The sequence below is a fragment of the Corythoichthys intestinalis genome, chromosome 21 (genome assembly GCF_030265065.1).
Source record: "Corythoichthys intestinalis isolate RoL2023-P3 chromosome 21, ASM3026506v1, whole genome shotgun sequence".
NCBI classification, from domain to species: Eukaryota; Metazoa; Chordata; class Actinopteri; order Syngnathiformes; family Syngnathidae; genus Corythoichthys; species Corythoichthys intestinalis.
Genome location: NC_080415.1, coordinates 13,592,627 through 13,613,195, shown reverse-complemented (window position 1 = coordinate 13,613,195; position 20,569 = coordinate 13,592,627). Strand labels below are relative to the sequence as shown.

The 20,569-nt window shown below is 40.4% G+C and overlaps 3 protein-coding genes across 5 annotated transcripts in view; 1 reads left to right on the top strand and 2 right to left on the bottom strand.

Annotated features, from left to right (window-relative positions):
* The window catches only part of ppp1r9bb (protein phosphatase 1, regulatory subunit 9Bb), a 44,714-nt gene extending 41,586 nt beyond the window's left edge, over positions 1-3,128 (top strand). Inside the window, exon 10 of one of the 2 annotated variants that reach the window (XM_057826327.1) lies at positions 2,199-3,128. In XM_057826327.1, the coding sequence (XP_057682310.1) occupies positions 2,199-2,249 (51 nt within the window). In that variant the 3' untranslated portion in view covers positions 2,250-3,128. The remainder of the gene's footprint in view (positions 1-2,198) is intronic. The other variant, XM_057826325.1, reaches the window with a different exon arrangement.
* An 87-nt stretch (positions 3,129-3,215) lies between these two features.
* prdm9 (PR domain containing 9) lies at positions 3,216-16,375 on the bottom strand. The gene is made up of 7 exons (XM_057827061.1): positions 16,048-16,375; positions 15,862-15,975; positions 11,094-11,150; positions 10,734-11,011; positions 9,334-9,401; positions 9,055-9,245; positions 3,216-7,532 (listed from the first exon to the last, which is right to left on the bottom strand). Exons 1-7 carry the CDS (start codon positions 16,064-16,066, stop codon positions 5,605-5,607), a joined length of 2,655 nt encoding a protein of 884 aa, XP_057683044.1. The 5' UTR covers positions 16,067-16,375; the 3' UTR covers positions 3,216-5,604.
* A 127-nt stretch (positions 16,376-16,502) lies between these two features.
* On the bottom strand, positions 16,503-20,556 carry si:dkey-21e13.3 (uncharacterized protein LOC100150043 homolog). Of its 2 annotated transcripts, XM_057826399.1 has the most exons (7): positions 20,423-20,556; positions 20,171-20,363; positions 19,498-19,605; positions 19,256-19,378; positions 19,001-19,126; positions 18,403-18,647; positions 16,503-18,277 (listed from the first exon to the last, which is right to left on the bottom strand). In XM_057826399.1, exons 1-7 carry the CDS (start codon positions 20,444-20,446, stop codon positions 18,158-18,160), a joined length of 939 nt encoding a protein of 312 aa, XP_057682382.1. In that variant the 5' UTR covers positions 20,447-20,556; the 3' UTR covers positions 16,503-18,157. The 2 variants fall into 2 exon arrangements, with proteins under 2 accessions (XP_057682382.1, XP_057682381.1); XM_057826398.1 differs by having other exon boundaries at positions 16,503-18,647.
* Positions 20,557-20,569: the final 13 nt, after the last annotated feature.

Below are 20,569 nucleotides of genomic sequence, written 5' to 3'. Positions count from 1 at the left end.
AACACTACTTTATTGTACATTTTATTTGTACTTCAAGTCACAAAAGCTCTAAAGAAAATTGTATAAAGACAATACAGTGGTACTCTACTTACGACATCTCTACATACAGAATTTTCAGGTTAAGACACGCCTCAATGGGAAAATATTGCCTCGTTATTAAAGAAATATCAGGATACGAAAGGCTAAAATACAGTATGGCTGGCACTCGCAGCTCCCAGAGTTTACTGAACGTAACATACTTATAGCTGCTCTGCCATTGGCTATTGCCTACCATTCCTGGCATCCAATTGGCTAAGAGGGACCTCTACTGTATGTGTGTATCCCAGCATCTTCGTGTTCCGACAGCTTTACATAAGTGTATTTACTTTTTTTGACCAAGAGAACCAAAAAAACCCAACCTATTTTAAAGTATGATTCCACGAGAGCCATACAATGTGTGTGTATATTATATATGTATATATATGTATATGGCGGAAAACAGACAAGGCTGAAAAAGCAGTTTCTGCTCTTGCACTCCTCTTTAAATGAAACTGCTGTATTTTAAGCCAAAACAACTGCTGTGTTTGATAGAACAATATGTCTATATGCTGCCCTAGCAGATTCATAGCGCATTAAGCCCCCGAACTATTTTTGTCCGTTTTACCCTGAAAACCCCCGTTTACAGACGTCGCGCAATCGCTTTTGTTTGTTGCTTCACACTATTCTTGGTTCTTGACATTATGCACAATTCTGATGTTTATTCAGCAATAATATAATTGCAACATTTTATTTGTTACATTTTTTGATGCATTATAAAAGATTTGTCATTTGTGGGTGCTTGGAATGGATTATGGCATTTACATGGAAAACGCGTCTCCACTTACAGAATTTTCAGGTTATGAAACTATCTCCAGAACCAATTCATTTCGTAAGTAGAGGTACCACTGTAATACTAAATCCCACGTAAAACCATAGACTGCTGAGTCTTTGGAGCCATAGTGCCCTCTGGTGGTGTAGCTGGGGCATTCGTTCATTTCACAGCCAAATCATAAACACCGTGTATGTTTTTTGGATGCGAATCCAGGTAAAAGTACTTATTTTGACTTACTTCAACAGTAAAATAAATAACACGTTGGTTGAAATAACTTGACAAAGTAATACAAATTAGGCACACTGTGTCATATATAGCCAGTGTTGTTAATAACGGCGTTACAATATAACGGCGTTACTAACGGCGTTATTCTTTTCAGTAGTGAGTAATCTAATTAATTACTTTTCTCATCTTGGCAACTCCGTTACCGTTACTGAGGACGGAAAGGCATGCGTTACTCTGCGTTACTATATTGGTCGAAAAGTCTGAGGGAGACGGACTCACCGAGACGACAGAGCAGAGCAGGAGTGAGGAGGAGCCAAGAAAGTTGTGATGAGGAGCAAACGCGATGCTAGGTAGCTCCAATAATACATGTTTTAGCCGATAGCCTACAAACTACACCCGCTGCTATGGTAGACATGGTAGATATCACATGTACTGTATATAGATATAACTAGATGCAAATGACAGACATGGCACTAAATGCGTTAGTAGACAGCCGCCATCTTAAAGCAGTAGACTTTTTAGGACGGCTCTGTTGTAGAGAACCTTCCGAGCGAACCTAAGTAACTTTTTATCTAAAATACTCCTAAATCGGCAAAATCTTGACTTGAATCTATCTTTAAATGATGAAACAGTTTTAAAACTTTCATATGTCGAAAGTAGAGAGAAGGGAACTAATGCAATAATGAGAGCAATTTTAACAACTTTTAACAGTTGATTAAGGGTAAAGGGTAAATTAGGGTAAAGAATTGGGCTCGGGCCAATGGTACCAAAAACCTTCACAAAAACCTTCACATAGTGTGGCCAATGTTTTTTTGTTTTTTGTTTTTTTTTTTGTTTTTTTCGTTTTTTTTTTTTTTGAAGGAAAAAAAAAAGTAATGATCACCAATTACTTTGCCAAGTAACTAATTACTCTTACATTCAGGTAATTGAGTTACTAACGCAATTACTTTTTGGGAGAAGTAATTTGTAACTATAATTAATTACTTTTTTTCAGTTAGATTAACAACACTGTATATAGCTGCACAAAGAACACGCTTTATTCATGCAATTTTGGTTATATTGTAACCTATTGTTGCTTTGAACATGACTGAAAGATGTTACTCTGTTCTATACTCTGGAACAGGTGGCTGACCTGGAGTGCCGTGTGGAGGAGCTCAAATCAGAACCTTTATAAGAAGCCTTTGGGGGTGGAGGGGGAAAAGAAGAGGAAGGAGAGCACAAGGAGGAGCTGCAGGGTATCTCTCGTCCACTCTCCATGTAAAACCCATTTTCTTTCACACCTGGAGAGTGTTTCATCCCCGAATTTTGTTATTTGTGACACGTTGGGCTGTCGCCTTTTTTTTTTCCAATTGCCAAACAAAAACAAACCTTCCTCTTTCTAGTTTGGTGACTTTCCAACGTGTACAGATGTGACTACTGTATAGGTGTGGTTTAACAAGAGTTTTTAATGTTATAACATTTAAAACATCACGTTAACTAATTAGACAGAGGAGGGTCGTTGTTGTAAACTTGATGTGAGATTGAAAACTGAGGTGCTTTGCCAGGGGATCAAAACTGGACTGATTGTAACCATGGCAACCACCTGCTGCCTATAAGTGTTTGTGTATTATTATTATTTTTTAAACATATGTAAAAGCCCAGGCCTCCGTTCATTCGTGACTACTAATGGGAGCGGCCAGTACCAGCAGAGGACATTTTAGAGTCTGGAACCAGCAGCTGCAGCACAACAAGGAAAAACAAACAAAGAAACAAAACACACACTGCCTGAATCAAACGCAACACCTCTGTCTCGCCGCCACCGCCGCCATCTTTGTAGAGCTCTGCTTCTATTTTAACTTCATATTTATAACACAGACACCCAAGCAAACAAACAAGTTATGTTTAAAATCAATAATGAAAAAAAAGTAATATATCCGGATGATTAAAATGATGAAAAACAGGCACGGTTGTGAGTATTTTTCCTAATAATGATTAAGACTTGTACAGTGCACATGCTTTGCATTGTGTTTTGTGGATTAAATGGTCAACAGTGGTGGACTAAGTGTTTGGTTTTATTTCATCTTCAACAAAATAAACTGAAGTAGATATGGCTATTTGGTTGCTTAGTGGGGGGGGGGGGGGGGGGGGGGGGGGAGTACAACATTTTCGCAAGTTTGGGTTCAACCTGTAACATAGTTCATATACAGTCATTTGGCTGCCTGCAAAGTAAGTCAGCAAAACTGTTTCCTGGGTTTGGTCACATGAAATTCCACAATAAACTACGGTAACCACTATACCAGCAACATGTACTGACGAAGAACAATCGAATGCTGGGTAACACTATTTGAATGCTGCTTATTACAGGGTCATAAGTCTGTAATGATCATGAATGCTTTTGACATAAGTCATTAAGTATCCTATACCAAAGATATTTGAAGTCAACTTTGCATCAAAAGTGACCTAATTTACTGAATGACACTTAATGCCATCTGGTGATTCTCATGAAAGCTATGCATTACGTTAATGAAGGTATTTACTGACGCTAGCTTAAAATAGCAGAATGCTAAAATGACTTCTTTTTTTTTTTTAATCAAGTTTGAGCTTCCTTTTATTTTCAGTTAAATTTCTAATTGATTAAAATCTAAAACACATGTAATATTACACGTCATCGTCATGATATATTCACAATATCAAAAAAGGGCAAAACATTTTCACTTGCAGCAATCTTTTGTCTTGCCTTCATGTGGTGCATTATGGGTCCAAATAATGTTAACACTTATTATGATGGGATCATAAACACAGTGCAACAGTAATGAAAGCTGCATGCTTATACACTAGATTTAAAAAAAAAATTTTTTTTTTTTTAATATAAAGTAAGAAGCCATTAGATCTTATCATAATTTGTTAAATTATATCGTTTCAAGCAATATATTATTTTTAAAGCGGAAGTTTAGAACTTTTGACATTAGGCTTAATCTATAATTTAGTGGAGGTTTAGTTAGTCGGTGGAGTTGATTACAAGAAATTCCGTGCAGTTTGTTAGTTATTTATTAATTACAGGGCTGCAGAGTGGCTAAGCGTGCGTGAGTGAATGGTCTCTTCCTAGCATGCCAATAAAAAAACTATTTACAGATCTAACATTGTCAAATTCAAAATGCAGATCAATGGAACGCGGGCAGCGCATTTTGTCAAGTGACGTATGATTGAAGCAACTCGTGAAGTCGGAGTACTTTTTTTTCCTGACTTCGCAACAAGGGTCTTCCAGTTCAAGTGGCGTTTCAATGATATTTTTTCTGGAAGAGCGGTTGGAAAAGTCCGACTTACCACCATCCACGAATGCAGCGTCAGTCTACGGAGTCTTGACTGAAGAACGGCAACATAGTAAAACGTGCATTTAGAGGAAACAGACAAAAGAAATGGGCAAATTAAGAGTTTCCACAAATTCCCTATGAAGAACGAGGAACAATAGAAACTGTGGATACTGCCTGCTGTCTACGACATAAACACACCCGTGAAAAAAATATCACTCCGCTCTGCAGCCTGTTACCTACAGAGCTATTGGATTACAAATGTTGCTGTTCATACTGCAGTTATTGAGATGCGATGGTAAGTTTTAATAACTTCATCCTGAAAACATAGCCAACGCAATTGATTGCATGGGTCATCTGTGATTTTCATGCGTGCATTTTTAAAAAATTTATTTATTGGCATGCTAGGACGTGCCCAATGACTCGCGCTAGCTTAGCCGCTCCGGTGCCCTGAAACTAATAAATAACTGCACGGAATTTGTTGAAATAAACTCTGCAGACTAATCAAACCCCCACTAACTCGAAGATTAAACCTGGTGTGAAAAATTCTGAACTTCCTGTATTTTTGTATTGAGGTCAAAACAAAGCTTTTCATGGAAACATTAACGTAATGAATTTACTACTGTAAAAGCAGTTTAAAAAAATACTATTTTGGTAACATCTGGTGGACTGGGCCACATAATAAACATATCTTTCAACTGAAAATGAAATATTTCAGGGTTTCATGACTATATCCCTAAAATCCTCACAGACATACATAGTTAAAGTTAGCTTCATGAGGATCACCCAATCTTTCAAGAGCATTTATTCATATTCACGACAGGTGTCATGTCATGATTATGAGTTTATTGACACAGTCATAAGAAGCATCCAAAGTAAGTGTAATTGAATGTTCACTAGACTGTCAGATTTTTAACTAGAAATGGAATCAATCATTTAAAATTTCTTGTCACTACGTGTAGCTGGTATAGACAGATGAACAAAGACGTTATTTCCATTAAATAATTTTCAGACCAAATAAACAAGATTGAATAATTTCTGGCAGCATACCTGATGACCTTTCACAGAATGTGAGTTGGGAATTACTACTTTAGACGGCAAACTAGCTTGAGATGGAATCATTAGCACCTCGTAGTTGTGGTCAAAATAGTGTCCATCTGTACTGAAATCAAATTTGATTATCCTAACAATAGCCGATCTGAACAAAGCCTGCTTGAACATAAAAATAAAATGTGTCTTCCCTTACGTGTGCATCTTTTGGTGGTGCCTGCGCAGATGATAGTTCCTGGAGAAGCTCTTCCCGCATTCGCCGCATGTAAACATGCGCTCTCCCATATGCAGCAGGCGGTGCGCCTTGAGGCTGTGCGGGCGGCTAAAGCTCTTGGGGCACATTTCGCACTGGTGGGGCCGCACGCCTGTGTGCTTGCGCTCGTGCCGCTTTAAGTCACCCGACTGGCGAAAGCTTTCCCCGCAATGTGTGCAGAGGTACGGCTTCTCCCCCGTGTGCGTGCGCAGGTGCACGTTGAGTTGTCCCGAGTGCGCAAAGCTCTTGGCGCAATGCGGGCAGCCGTACGGCTTTTCACCCGTGTGCGTACGTTGGTGCTGCTTGAGACCATAGGGGTTACTGAAGCCTTTGCCGCAGTCAGTACACAAGGAGAGCACCTTCACCTCTTGAAAGCAGGAGTGGCTTTTAAAAGCTTTGGTGTTGGTGAAGGCGCCGTTGCATTTGGGACACATCAACACCTTATCCTGTTCCTCCTTCAGCTCATCCACTGGGACGTCATCCAGGTACTCTTCTAGTCGGTGGTGCCTGCGGACGTGCTTTGCCAGGAAGCTCTTGGTGGTAAAGGAGAACTGACAGTGAGTGCAAGGGAAGACCTCTGTGTCACAGTAATACTTCCTGCAGGTGTTTGTGCGTCGGTGCTGTTCCAAGCCAGTGGATGTGATAAAGTCCTTGCCACAGTGCTCGCAGCGGCACGGCGGTTCGCTACGATGCTTGGTCTGCTGGTGGCGGCGCAGGAAGACCAACTTGCCAAAAGTCATGCCGCAGGTAGCGCACACGTGGCGCTGTTGACTGCATTTGTGCGCTCGCAGCTCGTCTGAGTTGGCGTAACTCTGGTTACAGTGGTTGCAGCAGAAGAATTTACGCTTTGTGATCTCCTCGCTGCCGTCCTGGCTCTCTTTTGGCTTGGGAGTGACGGGCTGGGTACCGGTGAAAATTTTGGACTTAGCAAGGTGTCGTCGTGGTCTCGTACAGGGAAGAATTTCATCGGCCGCTTCTGAAGGTTGCGGGACAAAATCGGGGTCGTTCTCCTCTCGGCTCTCCTCGGGGTGACTGGAATCGACGTGCAGCTGGAGGAGGTCCACAGTGGAGAACTCAACCAAACATTCAGCACAGCTAAAGGGCATCTCAGCAGGCAACCTAGATAAACTGCGTGCTCCTGAGCGGCCTTTGCGTCTTGTGCGGTGACGCTGCAGGTGGCGGGTGAGGTCGCTGTATTGACCGAAGCACCGCTTGCACAGGGAGCACACGTACGGATGAGGCCGGTCATGCACCAGCGTCTTGTGCTTCTTGAGGGACGCTTTGTTGCGGGCTATTTTCCCACACTCGGAACAAACGTACTGCTGCTCATCTGCTTCAGGTTCGCCTAGCGCACTTGCAGTCCCGTTCACGGCGTCACTCAGCTGCTCTGTTGTTGTTAAATCCAACGTGTTGGAAGCCTCTTCTTGGGAGCCACTGACCTGCTCGCCGTTTTCTGCTGCATTTGTCCTCTCGCTCGTCCCGCTAGGCTTGCTGTGAACGAGCTGGTGTCGAATAAAACCCGAAGCCTGGCTGAAGCTACGCTGGCACAGCGGGCAGCAGTAGGGGCGCCTGTTGCCGTGTACAGACAGCTTGTGCCGCTTTAGGTGTGACGCCTGCTTAAATACCTTGTTGCAGTCAGAGCAGACCGTGGTCGGGACGGCATCGTCTGAACGTAATATCAGAGCAGGAGCAGAGACCTCGGCATCGGCAGCGGGATTTTCTGCCACGGTTTCGTTAGGATGGGATTCCAGCTCTTGATTTGAGTGGAAACAGTCGACGTGTCGTTGGAGGAAAGTCTCGGTGGTGAAGGTCAGCTGACAGTGGATGCACACAAAGAGCTGGGATTCAGGAGGGGAGATCCTCTGTGCTAGTTACAGGAGAAGATAGGGGCATTTTAAAGGCGTTTTAAACTTTAAAATATGTTTAAATATTGTATCATGAAATATCACCAATTTTGAGATTTGTTCATCATATAAATGTTTGTCAGTGCTGGCCAAAAGTATTGGCACCCCTGCAATTATTTTAGACAATGCTCAATTTCTCCCAGAAATTGATTGCAATTACAAAGGCTTTGGTAGTAATATCTTAATTTATTTTGCTTGCAATGACAAAAGAACAAAAGAGAATCCCCCCCCCAAAATTAAATCGTTATCATTTGAAACAGAACTCCAACCAAAGCATTTGTAATTGCAATCATTTTCTGGGAGAAATTGAGCATCATCTGACAGAATTGCAGGGGTGCCAATACTTTTGGCCAGCAGTGTACATAAGATTTTGTATTGACTACTGATTCGTGGAGTATTCTCAAACCAAACTAATGGAAGTTCTCAGACTGTTCACTACCAAATATAATGTGAACAAGCATCTTTCGAGACAAATTTTTACTTTACAGTGATCCTTCGTTTTTCACTGTTAATGGGGACCAGAACACGCCGCGATAAGTGAAAAAGTCCGAAGTAGCACCACAAAAATAAAATATACATTTTGTGTGTGTTCAATGTATATATTTAGCATTGGAAAGAGATAAAACATGTTTAAATAAAATAAATAAATAAATAAATAAATTTAAAACAGCAACTGTTTAACAAGTTAAACAAAGATTGACGCATGTGCCGCTTCTGGCGATCTCTGGCAAAATCAAACCTTAACGTCCTTCAATGTTCGTTAACTTTAATAAGCAACTCCAGTGCACTGCCTGACCAAGAAAAGGAGCAGGAGGGAGAGTGAGGTTATTTCTACACGTAGCAGGGTATTTGGCAAAAAGAACTTTTTCTGCAGTTTGGCCTATTATCCACACGCACATTTAAACAAGGGTTCTTGAAAACTGCGCCCAGAGTGAATATGTGCGAATTCTGCATTTGTGGCGCCATCATGTGGACACTGATATCTGAAGATTAAACTGTGGAAACATTACTGACTGCGACAAATTTTGTCCCTACATCACACGAGACAAATGTTTACATTTGGAGTAAATTAATAGACAGGTGCTTTTTTGCTTCCATTTACTTACAAAGTCTTGCAGTGCTTCATATTGAACACATGGGAAGAATGCGGGTATTATGGACAATTATTTTTTTTCCGCGTTGTTAAGAATATACTTAAAGATGAATGAATGCAGTTAGCTGTGGAAGTTTTTTTTCTACAAATGCGCTGGTATGGACGTAATTATTTTTTTCCTGACGTATTAGAGCAGGATCCTCGGTTTGAAAAAACCCTGCTATGTGTAGACATGGCCTGAGACGAAGTGATCGGATCGGGACAGATCATCAGTATTTTTTTTTTTTTTTTTTTGAAAAAAAAGAAAAAAATCAACAATGGGCTGTGGGCGCAAAGTTTGAAGCACGAAATAGCGAGGGATCACTGTATTTCAAATTCAAAATAGTAAGTACCTGCAGTCTGTAACTTGGTCACCCACATTTGCAGCCAGGCACTGCTGAAATGGGCTAGCAGCTCGCCACTGGGCCATACCAACAGTTCGTCTCCAGCTTGTACGCTGCGACAGCAGTGGTACAGGATACTGTCTTTGTACTGCACTGCAAGTAGGTTGCTCTCATCCCTGTTGCGAGCACGGTTGATGTACCTGAAATGAGGGGGTTCCATAGAAAGGTATGAATATAAGCCTTACAAATGGTGAATAAATATGAAAGAATGTATTTTTTTAAATATACCTCATCCAGTTTGACAGAGACACTGTAGAGGCATCAATGTACTTATAAGCATCTTGTTCTTTGTAAATCTGCAAAAGAAATTAGATTTAGTTCAAACAATGCTTAACCCTTAAAAGTCGCAGGACACGTCTTGCGCGTATATCATCTGTGAAGCCTTGTCACATTGTTATTACATAACCCATGTGCTGCTGGTTGGTCTCGTTTGATAGTGCGTAACTTGAGGTCCACGCTTGTTCTTACGCAAAGTCAATCGACCAAGTAAAACGGGAGATAATGTCATTTGAGTTTTAATTTCGAATGTATTACTGAGCGAGGCACCACCTAACGAGAGAGAGGCGAGGTAGCAAGCGATGGCCGGTTGGATTGCATGAGCGACTTTGTAAAACATGCGGAATGAATCGAAAACTAAATTATTTGCAAGCAGTTGCATTATTTCATCAACTCGAGGAAGAGGATGGGCCAAATTTTTCGTCGTTTTCTTCAGATGAGTCGGCGAGTGAGAAGAGTGACAGCAGTGTGCAAAAGGTTGACCAATACCCACTGGAAGTGCGGGCTGTGTGATGTAGCCCCGTGTCTTGTTCCAGGACAAAACTGAGTAGCATGCCTGAAAAATTGAACTGAACTGGTTTATAGTAAATATTTTTGACAATACTTTTTTTAATGGTGTATTTTTTCCCACAACCAGTCTATTCAATTTGTATATAGATGTGTGTGTTTGAGAAACTTGATTGAATGTATGAAGTAGATAAGGTGAAGGGTCTAATACCTAACCTCACAGAGATACTGTATCTTCCAAACCCTTTTTGTGTTAGATGGTATATCTGTCATAATTTAGCACTGTTGGTCTACTGTATATAACTTGTTTTGACCATAGTATGAGAAAAGGCCAAAAACTCCTATAACCATACCTACTGTTTATGACCATACCTGCTGTTTCTGTTGAATTATCAAATATAAAACTATTCAGGGTCATTTTTTTCTATTGAATGTTTATCCTAACGAGTTGAATCAACATTATTAAGCTTCAAAAGGGTTCGTCGAGCATATTTGGTTGTCAATAGGACATCGAAATTACAAATTTTGACAAATGTATTTTGAATTGTTTTGTCTTTTTGGTCCAAAATGTTGATTATAATTGGTCAGTGAAAAAAACAGGTTTGGACTTGAGGTTATGGTGTCCTGAAAAACGGACCCAACATGCCATTGTGAACTTTTTTTTTTTTTTTTTTTTTAAACATAAAGGCTACATAAAAAGCAAGCGAAATCTGACAGAATATGCCTGGTGCTTAAGGGGTTATAAGAAACGATCATTACTTACATATTAAAAACAGTCATGTTTGTCAATGTAGAATCAATATAAATGTCAGTAGAATAAAAATAAATGTCAATCGTTTATGTACCTCCCAGGAGTAATCACTTGCGATAGCGTTCTCCATGCTTGTCTCTTCGCCTTCAAATGGTCCGAAATGCATTCCGGGAGCAAGTTCGGGCCCGTGATTGATGACCCCAACGCCTGTGCCAGGAATACTGGAACGGCCCACTGTTAGGCCATTGGGCAGTGTGAAGAGTGCTCTCTCAGGGATGCCCATGCTTGCGGGAAAATCGAGGATAAAAAATAGCCCTCCGGCCTTGAATGTGTCGCTCTGGTCTTGAAATAGAGCAAGACACTCGGCGCAACCTGGAAAATAAAAACAAAAAGATTCATATTTAAATTTAGAAAATCACTGGGAGTAAAATGCTTCGAATATTGCCTTTCTTACAAAAGCCTTCTCCTGCCTCTCCATTGTTGACCAGCAAATTCTGGATTGATGGAATCACTAAAAATTGAAAGAAGAGAACATAATTAGTTTCTTCGCCCGTGGCTTAGTGGTTCGTTTTTAAAGTGCCTGTGACACAAAAAAAGCATGTTTACTTCATAATACATGCGGTATTTTATGCTCCTGAATGAAATGGACCGCTTGGATGTGTGTGGAAGCGATCACTATTTTTTTTCTTAAGTTTTTTTTAAATCCCGCGCCATGAAAATTAGTGACTTCCGGCAACAGTCTCGAGTTGAGAAAGAGGGCGCTGTGACGAGTACGGAGGAAGGAGTCCTCTTCACAATACCGCCATACTGTTGTATGAGAAGGACTTAGGATTCAGCTGATTTTGCGGATTAATACGTTTATTTTTCGCATCATGCCAGCCAAACGGCTGCAGAAAAATCTTGCTGTAACGAGGGAGAGGCGTGTGCGCCTTTTTGGGGTTTCAAAAAGTTACCATTCACCAGTGGAGATTGGCCAAAACAAGCCCTACTACTGTGGGACCATGGGACTTACTCGGAAGTGAGTAAACATCGTGTTTTGTATTATGTCAAATACTAGGATCATTTTAATATTTAGGTGGCTTGCATTTTGTGGCTGACATCCTCTTTGTCCCTTCGGCCGACGACCGGCGGCTTGTCGCACATCCCCCCGCCGGGAGAGCACTATACTCGGCTTATTCCCCTCTTCATAAGCCCGGTGTTCTGTCAAATTTTCCAACTGATCAGAAATTGCAACTTTGTGTTAAAAATAGCCGCGAACACAGCGATTACAAAGTAAACATTATAAACTTTCTTTCAATAAAGGACTACTTATGTTTGATCATGGATGGGCATGTACCGTAAAAAGCTCTCCTCATACACATTAGCTGCACATGTTGGCTGCACAACAACTGCAGCCGCCCTCCTCCACTGAGTGTCTCGCTGTTTACGACTTCGCCGAGTAGAAAAAGCATTATTTTGCCATATTTGTGTTGACCATTTGGCAGCTACATGCTCCTCCGACGTCGGCCGGTTTGTTCTGCGGTCATTGTCTAGCTGCTTCCCCGGCGAGCTCTCCTGTCCATAGGAACAGGGGAACGAGCTGTAAATTGCTCTCCGCCGGGCGGTTTGCCGATCGGCAAACACAATCGACAACCCAGTCGTCATGTGAAATGATCCGGGCTAGTTATGTGTGATTTTCCACTTCGAAGAGTTTGAAACGTCACTCGGTTCGGGTTAGCATTTCGGCTAGCTGTCACGCCTCTTGGTTTGTTTACATTCTCCGAAGTCGGGGAAGGGAAATGACATAAGCACGATTTAGGTGGCATAAAATAACGTTTGGGAGGTGCGACATTAAAGGTGAAGTCGACAGTTTTGACCATTATGGAGTAATTTTGCCATGTCGTCTTGAATAAATGCATTTTCATTATTTCATATTCCATTTAGCACAAGACTGTTATTTGCCCTGACCATGCCATTTATTTGGCTATTGGGGAAAAATACTTGGATAAAAAGAATATCCTATAAAAATATTGGAGTAGAGAGACTGAAACAATGACATTTTGCGGCTCTCTTCTTCACGGTTTCCGCGTTCTGAAAAATTCCCCCTCAACGGGCTAACTGGTCCTTCTTAAGCCATTTATTTAGCTATTGAGGAAAAAACTTGGAGAAAAATAATATCCTGTAACAATAGTGGAGTAGAGAGACTGAAACAAAGATATTTTGTGGCTCTCTTCGTCGCGTTTTCCTCGTTGAAAATAATTCCCCCTCAATGGGCAGCATACTAAATCAGAAGAAATCGTGACTCCGCTGACGTCATCCACCTGTTGGGGACGCTAGAGGCCTATAATGGTAGGCGTGGCTAACCCGCAGATTAACACTAGAAGTACCATGGGTGTCCCATTTTGGGACATCCTGGGATCATCCCCAAGACTGTCCCACTTTGGGACAGAGTGTAGCCTTCGTTTTGTAAATGGGGCCATTACTGATGCACCGAGAAAGGACATGTCGGCCGCATCCCATTTCTGTTTTTCTTCCCGCAACCCTTGGCCCTTCAAACGAAGCAATAAGGGGTAGGGCTTGAAACGTCAGCCCTACGAATTGGGACACCTCTTTACACTCACGTACGTCATAAGTCCGTTCGGCCAGTTGTTACGTAACCAAAAGCAACGATAAAAAGTGCACTTGTGCGTTTAGCAAAACTGACAAACAAAACAAACATTACAAATGAAGAAACACAATGAACAATGAACTAACATTACAATTAGAGGTGTCCTTTTTTATTTATTACACCCCTAATTAGTGCACTTTTTATCGTGATTCATCTTTTTTAACTCTTATTTTTCTGACTGAAGAAAACACAATGAGAGTTGATACTACCGGTCATCAGCTGTGAGAATATTATTTGGATGTATCAAGCTTGTTTCATTTAAGCAAAGCAAACAAAACAAACACTTGTAACTAAAAGTGTGACAATATCTCGATACAGCGATATATCGCGATATTTTGCAACCCGATCAGTTATCGATATGCTCCCGTCAAGTATCTATACTTTTATTTGACATATTGGCCATACAATTGAGTATGGATGGTGTAAACTGCTCAATGTTTGTTGACTAATTCCTTGGCGTTCAAGAGTGGCAGTGAAGGTAAAGTGCGGACAAGTCGTCTAGAGAAGAAGAGAGGAAGCTCCAAGTGGGTTGAAAAAAATAAAAAAGCTTCATGAGAACTGTAGAGGAAAAAGTGAGAAAAATACTGCTACAAATCACGCATGTGGACACACTTTAGATTTTACACCAACAACAAAGGAAATAAGGTGAACAAGGACTTTGCTGTATGCAAGAATTGTTTAACAAAAATAAGGTTCACTGGCAGCTGGTGACGAATTGGACCCTGGATTTCTTTACTGCTTCCCTTTCATCACTTGAGGTAAAAAAAAGTTTTGCAGTGTAATTGATTTTTTAATTTATATGTATTATTTTGATGACATTTGGTGTTGAATAATATAAAATAAACCAGGACCCTGAAGTGGATGAAAATGAATATCGAACAAGCCTACATGAATTTAATTTAGTGATTTATTTCATACAATTTGAGAACCACTTTCCATCTAGTTTGCTACACAAACTGTTATTAATGCCATTTTGATACAATGAGCAATAAAAATGGTTTGAACAGCTTCCAAGATATATAAGGTGATGTGCATGATAATTAATGTAGCCTACATATTAAAAATAGGTAATTATTGCATTTTTAATTTCTATACATTCAATTCATATCTTTTTTAATTCACTCAATACTTCCAACACAAAAATAAAATCAGGATTTCAACTCAAAAGCTATTAAGAAGCTAATATTTTTTTATTTTGTCGTTTTTAAGGTGAGGAAGAATGTGACTAACTGAGTCCGACATCTCAAATGCTGAAGCAGATGGTGGAAGTGCTCAAACCAATGATTTTGGCAACAAGGGTCATATACGAAGAAAAGACCCACCAATTTTATCATTGCCCCACTCCAAGCTCAACTGATGACTGACACCTACAGCACTGTTAATTTTTTTTTTTTAAAGATTTAAAACTTTTTAAAAAATTAAGGGTGCCATGATCATCATGATCTCTCCAAGAGATAACGGTGGTTGTGGTTTGTTTCCTTTATATGTGCAGGTACACAATTTGCAGTAGAGTTATATTTTACAGCAATGTTGCACAGAAGAGGTGTCACTGTTTAATAAATGGCTTAAACAGTCTTTCTATTTTGAAATTTTTTTTTCTCGTTTCAAAAGTTGTATCGTAGAATATCATGTATCAAATTTCTGACCAATGTATTGATAATCGACGTATCGTGATATCGTAAGATAATCGTTATCGTGAGCATTGTATCGCATATCGTATCGTGAGGAGCCCTGAGGTTCCCACTCCTACTTGTAACTAACGGAAGGGCCCTCAACACATGCACATAGATGTGGAGCACTAGATCAGTTTAATTTAATTTGGTTTCAAATTAAATGTAATATTTACACCATTGTATGAAACCTGAATGATAGTTTGTTTCTGAAACAAGAGTGGTATTTACTAATCTTGCATATTTTTTCCCCAGCAATTTCATGTGAGGTGCTTTCTTTTTACCACTGTTGCTTGGTGTGTTTAGTTGTAGTATTTCTAAATATCTATGTATATCAATTTATATCCACAGCAAATTGTTAATTGATCTTTTCAAAACTGTTTTTTTTTTTTTTTTGACATGTAGAGGGTATTCAAACAAATACATCCGAATAAATTAGAATGATTAAAATACTATTATTAAAATATCCTCAGAAGTTTAGCAGTTTAGTGTCAAGTAAGAAGTAACAGTGTCTGAAAGTAGCCCCCCAGTTCAGAACCACTGATCTAAACAAAACAAGTTGGAAGCGCACGGTAGTACTTTGGGTGTCAAATTCACCTCTTGTAGATGTTTCGCCGATTTAGAACATTTTGGCAGAACACCGGACCTTAAAAGGTTTAATAAGTCCTAATACATTGTAATAGTGGGGCGGTCGTGCAGAATTACTCGGCTAATTTCAGAAACAGGCATATTAATAAAGAAACCATAGGGTGTTCAAGTTATATGTTTAGCCTGCCAACCATTAATGCACGCCTTTCTCATTCCCATGGCGTGTAAATATAATTCACAAGGAAAGTTGACACAAATTACGTAAAATATCAATATAGTATTTACTTTGTGAGAAGAAAAAAAAGGATTGAGCGTACCTGCAGAGTCGATGCTACCAGCGGGCAATTCATTTATGATAACAAAGCGAACCTGTCCAGTTGGCTCGCTCCACTCCACGGTGTCGGTATTGCACGACATTGGAACCACGCACTCTGTGGAAAAACAGATGTATATTTTGTGGCTTTTGCGATGAAAGATGCCTTCTAAATACTAAGCTACTCTACCTTTAATCTTAGCTAGCATTGCTAGCGACGTTGTCGTAGAATAACAAAATGATCTCAAACCGACACCAGACACATGGCCATACTATTCCGTGCGTGCTGACCTGAGCTAATAGCAATTAGACATATAATAAATACGTTAGGTTTACACTTCTACAGTTTACATTCTCAGCTCGGACGAGGATAAGGTAATGACAACCACAACACAACAGACATAGCTGAACTCGTAGCCGGAAGATGACGTCTTCTTCTTCAAGTTATTTCTGGTAGGCTGTGCGCATGTATCATGTTATGCTGCCTACCTCCGGTTATTGGGTTGTGTTGCATTCTTCCTTACATGTTGATGGAGAGGAAAAACTACAATATACAGTGGGGAGAACAAGTATTTGATACACTGCCAATGGACCATTGGCAGTGTATCAAATACTTGTTCTCCCCACTGTATCTGTCTACCAACTTCGACTTCAGGCTAGATGAAAAGAGTGTCTTTATTGAGAATTGATTCAAGACTCAAAAGGTCTCAAAAGTTCAAACAGGGATTTTCTCTCAACAGAAAACAGTAAACAATGAATCATGAAGCACAGTTACACAGCCACACCATCATAAACAGTCATCCATCAAGCCACCTTAACACGAGAGCATTAACTGTTTAAAAAATATATATATATGTATATATATGGCGGAAAACACTTAGGTGACTTGAAGTACTGCTCTGAGAGCCCCAGTTAGGTCAAATTTCAAAATTGTCCTATATACATGTGTGATACATCATTGGAAAGCTTAAAATCTCAATTTTCTGGGGAACGAAAATTTTTTTAACAAGAGGGCATTTAAAAAAAAAGAGAGAAAAAATAAATGAACAGCAAAACCCTAACTGGAGGTGAGAGCACGCGAGAGCATAATTAAAGACGCCACGATTTTAATGATATATTATCGCGTACTTATCTCTTTTCGATCCAAAAACTCCCATGGAGCATGTATCACCGAGTGTCATGAAACAGCTGTGTATGGCCACAGACGTTTTTTTGGGATATTTTATGGGTAAAACATGGTAATATAACAAGGGAAGCAATGCAGAAATCACAGACATCAAGAAGAGGTCGAGATGTTCTTTTTCATATATTTACACTCTTAAACATTTTTTCCCCCAATTTTTCTTTGCTTGGATCGATTATTTATCAACTAACATATCGGGGAAGATGCAACAGAAACAAAAAAAAAATAAAATTAAGCCATCGTTATGAGGTAGATATCCGTGACTTATTTACAGACACCACAGATACTGAGCAACCGCTTTTGTTTCAAGCCAGCCATAAAAAGAAGGTAATTATATTTTTCAAAATTTCTTTCATTTTATGCTTAAAATTATGAATTGATGTCTAATATTTAATTTAAAAAAGAAAAAAGGACTTAAAAAATTATTCACCGGCCTATTTTTAACTTTTAAACAAATTACGTCACAATAACACCTTATAACTATCACTTAATTGTATTTTTTTTTTGTCACTGTGCATTTTCCCCAATATTTTAGATGAATAATCGATCCAAACAAACAAAAATTGAAAAAAATGTTTGAAAGGGTACATCTTTGAAAAAGAAAATCTCAACCACTCCTTGATGTCTGCAATTTCTGCATTGTGACCCTCATTATATTACTGTGTTTCACCCATACAACCCCCCAAAAGTCCGGCTGTGGTCATTCACAGCTGTGTCTTGACACTCGGTGAGACATGCTACGCAGAGATTTTGGATCAAAACAAGCTAAATGCGCGATAATATCTCGTTAAAAATCATGTTGTCTTTAATTATGCTCTCTCGTGCTCACACCTCGAGTTAGGGTTCAGGGGTTTAAATAAAAAAAAAAAAAAAAAATTAAATGCCCTCCAGTTCAAAATTTCTGTTCCCCTGGAAAATTGAGATTTTAAGCTTTCCAATGATGTATCACACATGCATAAAGGACAATTTTGAAATTTGGCCAAATTGGGGGTGTCAGAGAGGAACTTTGAGTCACCTGAATATTTTCCGCCATATATTATATATATTAAATCTGCAGGTGTTACTGTGTGAGCTGCCTTGTTTTTAAAAAATGTGTAAACAGTTGCAAAATTCAACTTTATGTAAAAATACAAAGCAAATAGCATTTTACTATCAGAGGAAGGTGTGAAAGACCAGCGTTTTCAGGCTGGAGCGTCTCGGGCTGTTCCTGGTTGTCGTCTTGGAACGTCTCCCAATACTAAAGAAGGGGAAGCAACGAGTAGAGCGTTTGTTCTTGTGAAAGTTTAAGAATGAAGCAGTGGAACGTTGGACGAGCTCCACGCTGACGGCGTACTGTGCTGGCGCCCAGCGGCATACACGCACCACGGTGACAGAGGTCACAAAGCCGCACTTGCGTGGTGACACGCCACAAAATATGCATTCCCCCGGCTGAGCAGGCGTGCCCCTTTCCCACACCATGCCGGCTTCCTCCGTCACGCTCATGCCGCTGAGGTTACACAGGGCCCGGAGGCAAACCTCTTCTAAGGCCTCGTTGCAGGGGAATCGCAGCAGGACGGCCACTAGACGAGGTATTGCCCCTCTGCGCAGTAAGAGCTGCTGATGCTTACCTGAAGAAAACAGTAGGACACTAATGCAAGGAGAACAGTAAACACTTAAACAATGAGGACGCTTATGCAGGAGCAGCTGTCAGCAACGGCTCAGAAAGAGTCACGCGCATCAGATACCACACCGCTAGATAAAGTCTTTTTTTTTAAATATACTTAATGCTTGCAATTTTGTGTGTTCGAGCATTTTCACAACATATCAAAAAGGTTTAAACATACATGATGAGTTTCGGGGTTATTGATTCATTTTTTAAATATGGAGTCTCCATCTTAAATTTTGAATGTGTCCCCGTTCACTGAATTCTCGTCTGTAGGTGCTTTGAACCAATTTGATGCCTTTTAGTTTTGATACTTACAACTGTCATAAGACACACGAGCAATTGCCTGGACTGCAAGCCTCAGCAGGTTCTGGTCTGCACAAGTCAGCACAGACAGCAGTGCGGTAACCAGGCCAGCATCTCCGAAACCTTTACGGATGACCGCTAGAGAGAAATAAAGCATTACATGACATTAATAAAATACGATTTGTTCGCTTTTTTTGCTTACCTACATTTTGGATTACAATTCCAATACATAAGTCATTGGGGTACTCGTCATGAACTGTGACTTACATTCTTTGGCGAGCTCAGCCACCAGTTGGGCAGTCAGCAGTGCCAGAGGGCCTCTGTCTCTCAGTAACAGTGCCAGAATTGGAAGGATCCCACTGATCACCACTTGCTCGGCGGCCCCTTTGTCTGGGCAGATGTGGAACAACTTCTCAACACAATGGAGGCATGTTCAAACCCTGTTTTTCCCTCTTTATCACTAAAGCCCCAAGAGTCTAAAGAATTTAATCATTAGTATCAAGACTCACTCTTCTCCTGAATGGCCACAAGAACGGTGCGCAAGTGCGGCTTCAACTCATCTTCGATCCGCTCAAGACCCAGCACCCTAATGGCACCTAATGCATTGTTTAGGTTCTCTGTGAAGGGAAGCAGGAAGAACCCAGACGTAAGCATACGATAGTAGATAATAGTGTTACACACTCAAGAGCAGCCTCAGGACAAAATTTTGAAGGTATTGGCCATGTCTTAGCCTGACCAGACAATGGATTTTATGTCTTTAAGAGTAGCAAACACCATTTTTGACCGCCATAGGTACAGCATATACTAACATTAAAAGGTGAATGCTTGTATAATACTAATTTATTGCCATGCACTCAGTCATGACTCCTGAAAGTCTTGTTGAGTTCTGGTTTTGGGTGAGTCTTGAACTTGGATAACGTGGTCTTGATCGAATATATGAGCAGGGATGAGCATTGATGAAAATGGAAAAGCTATAGTCAAGAAGAAAGTCTTGATCTTGGTTTATGCAATCGCTTAACCATTTACCTTGAGACGTTTCCTTAAAACAACTTGCATGGAATACAATGACTCCAGAGGAATCAATCAGCATTGGAGGTACCACTAGCTCTGCTCAATTTTTTGCATTGGTCCGCATCCAAGACATCCTTTGCAAAATAAAAAAGGATCACTGACCACACTCACCATTTGACGTGTAGGGTTGCAGATGACTACTCTTGTGTTTTTCCCTGTTGGAACACGAGTATGTGAATGTGAGCGGTACGTTGGAATGTCCCATCCTTGTCCTTTCTCCAACACTAGCCCTTATTCCTTTCGCTTTCTCTTGACATTCCAGTCCTCGTCTGAGCTGCAAATGCGTCAGGTGTTTCTGCCGGCACTGTCAGTCCTGTCAGCATTAACACAAATCCCCACCCACTCCCAAATCTCCTCCCTCACCATCTGTGCTTGATGTGCATGCATGGTTCAGGTATTAGTGAGCCAGCCTAAAACCTTCCACAGCGCTTCAGAGCCTACGAGGGAACGTGAAAGCAGGCATGTGACACGCAAAAAATAAACAAAGGTATTAAAAGTAGAGCTTTATGA

Excerpts from the sequence above, each read along its gene's own strand:
- prdm9 (XM_057827061.1), bottom strand. Across the intron at positions 9,246-9,333 it reads TCTCTGTCAAACTGGATGAG|GTACATCAACCGTGCTCGCA; the intron begins GTATATTTAAAA and ends CCCTCATTTCAG. Across the intron at positions 7,533-9,054 it reads GACCAAGTTACAGACTGCAG|CACAGAGGATCTCCCCTCCT; the intron begins GTACTTACTATT and ends TCCTGTAACTAG.
- si:dkey-21e13.3 (XM_057826398.1), bottom strand. The coding sequence starts at position 20,446 with ATGCATGCACATCAAGCACAGATG. Across the intron at positions 20,364-20,422 it reads ATGCACATCAAGCACAGATG|TGCCGGCAGAAACACCTGAC; the intron begins GTGAGGGAGGAG and ends CAGGACTGACAG. Across the intron at positions 19,127-19,255 it reads GGCTGAGCTCGCCAAAGAAT|CGGTCATCCGTAAAGGTTTC; the intron begins GTAAGTCACAGT and ends ATTTCTCTCTAG.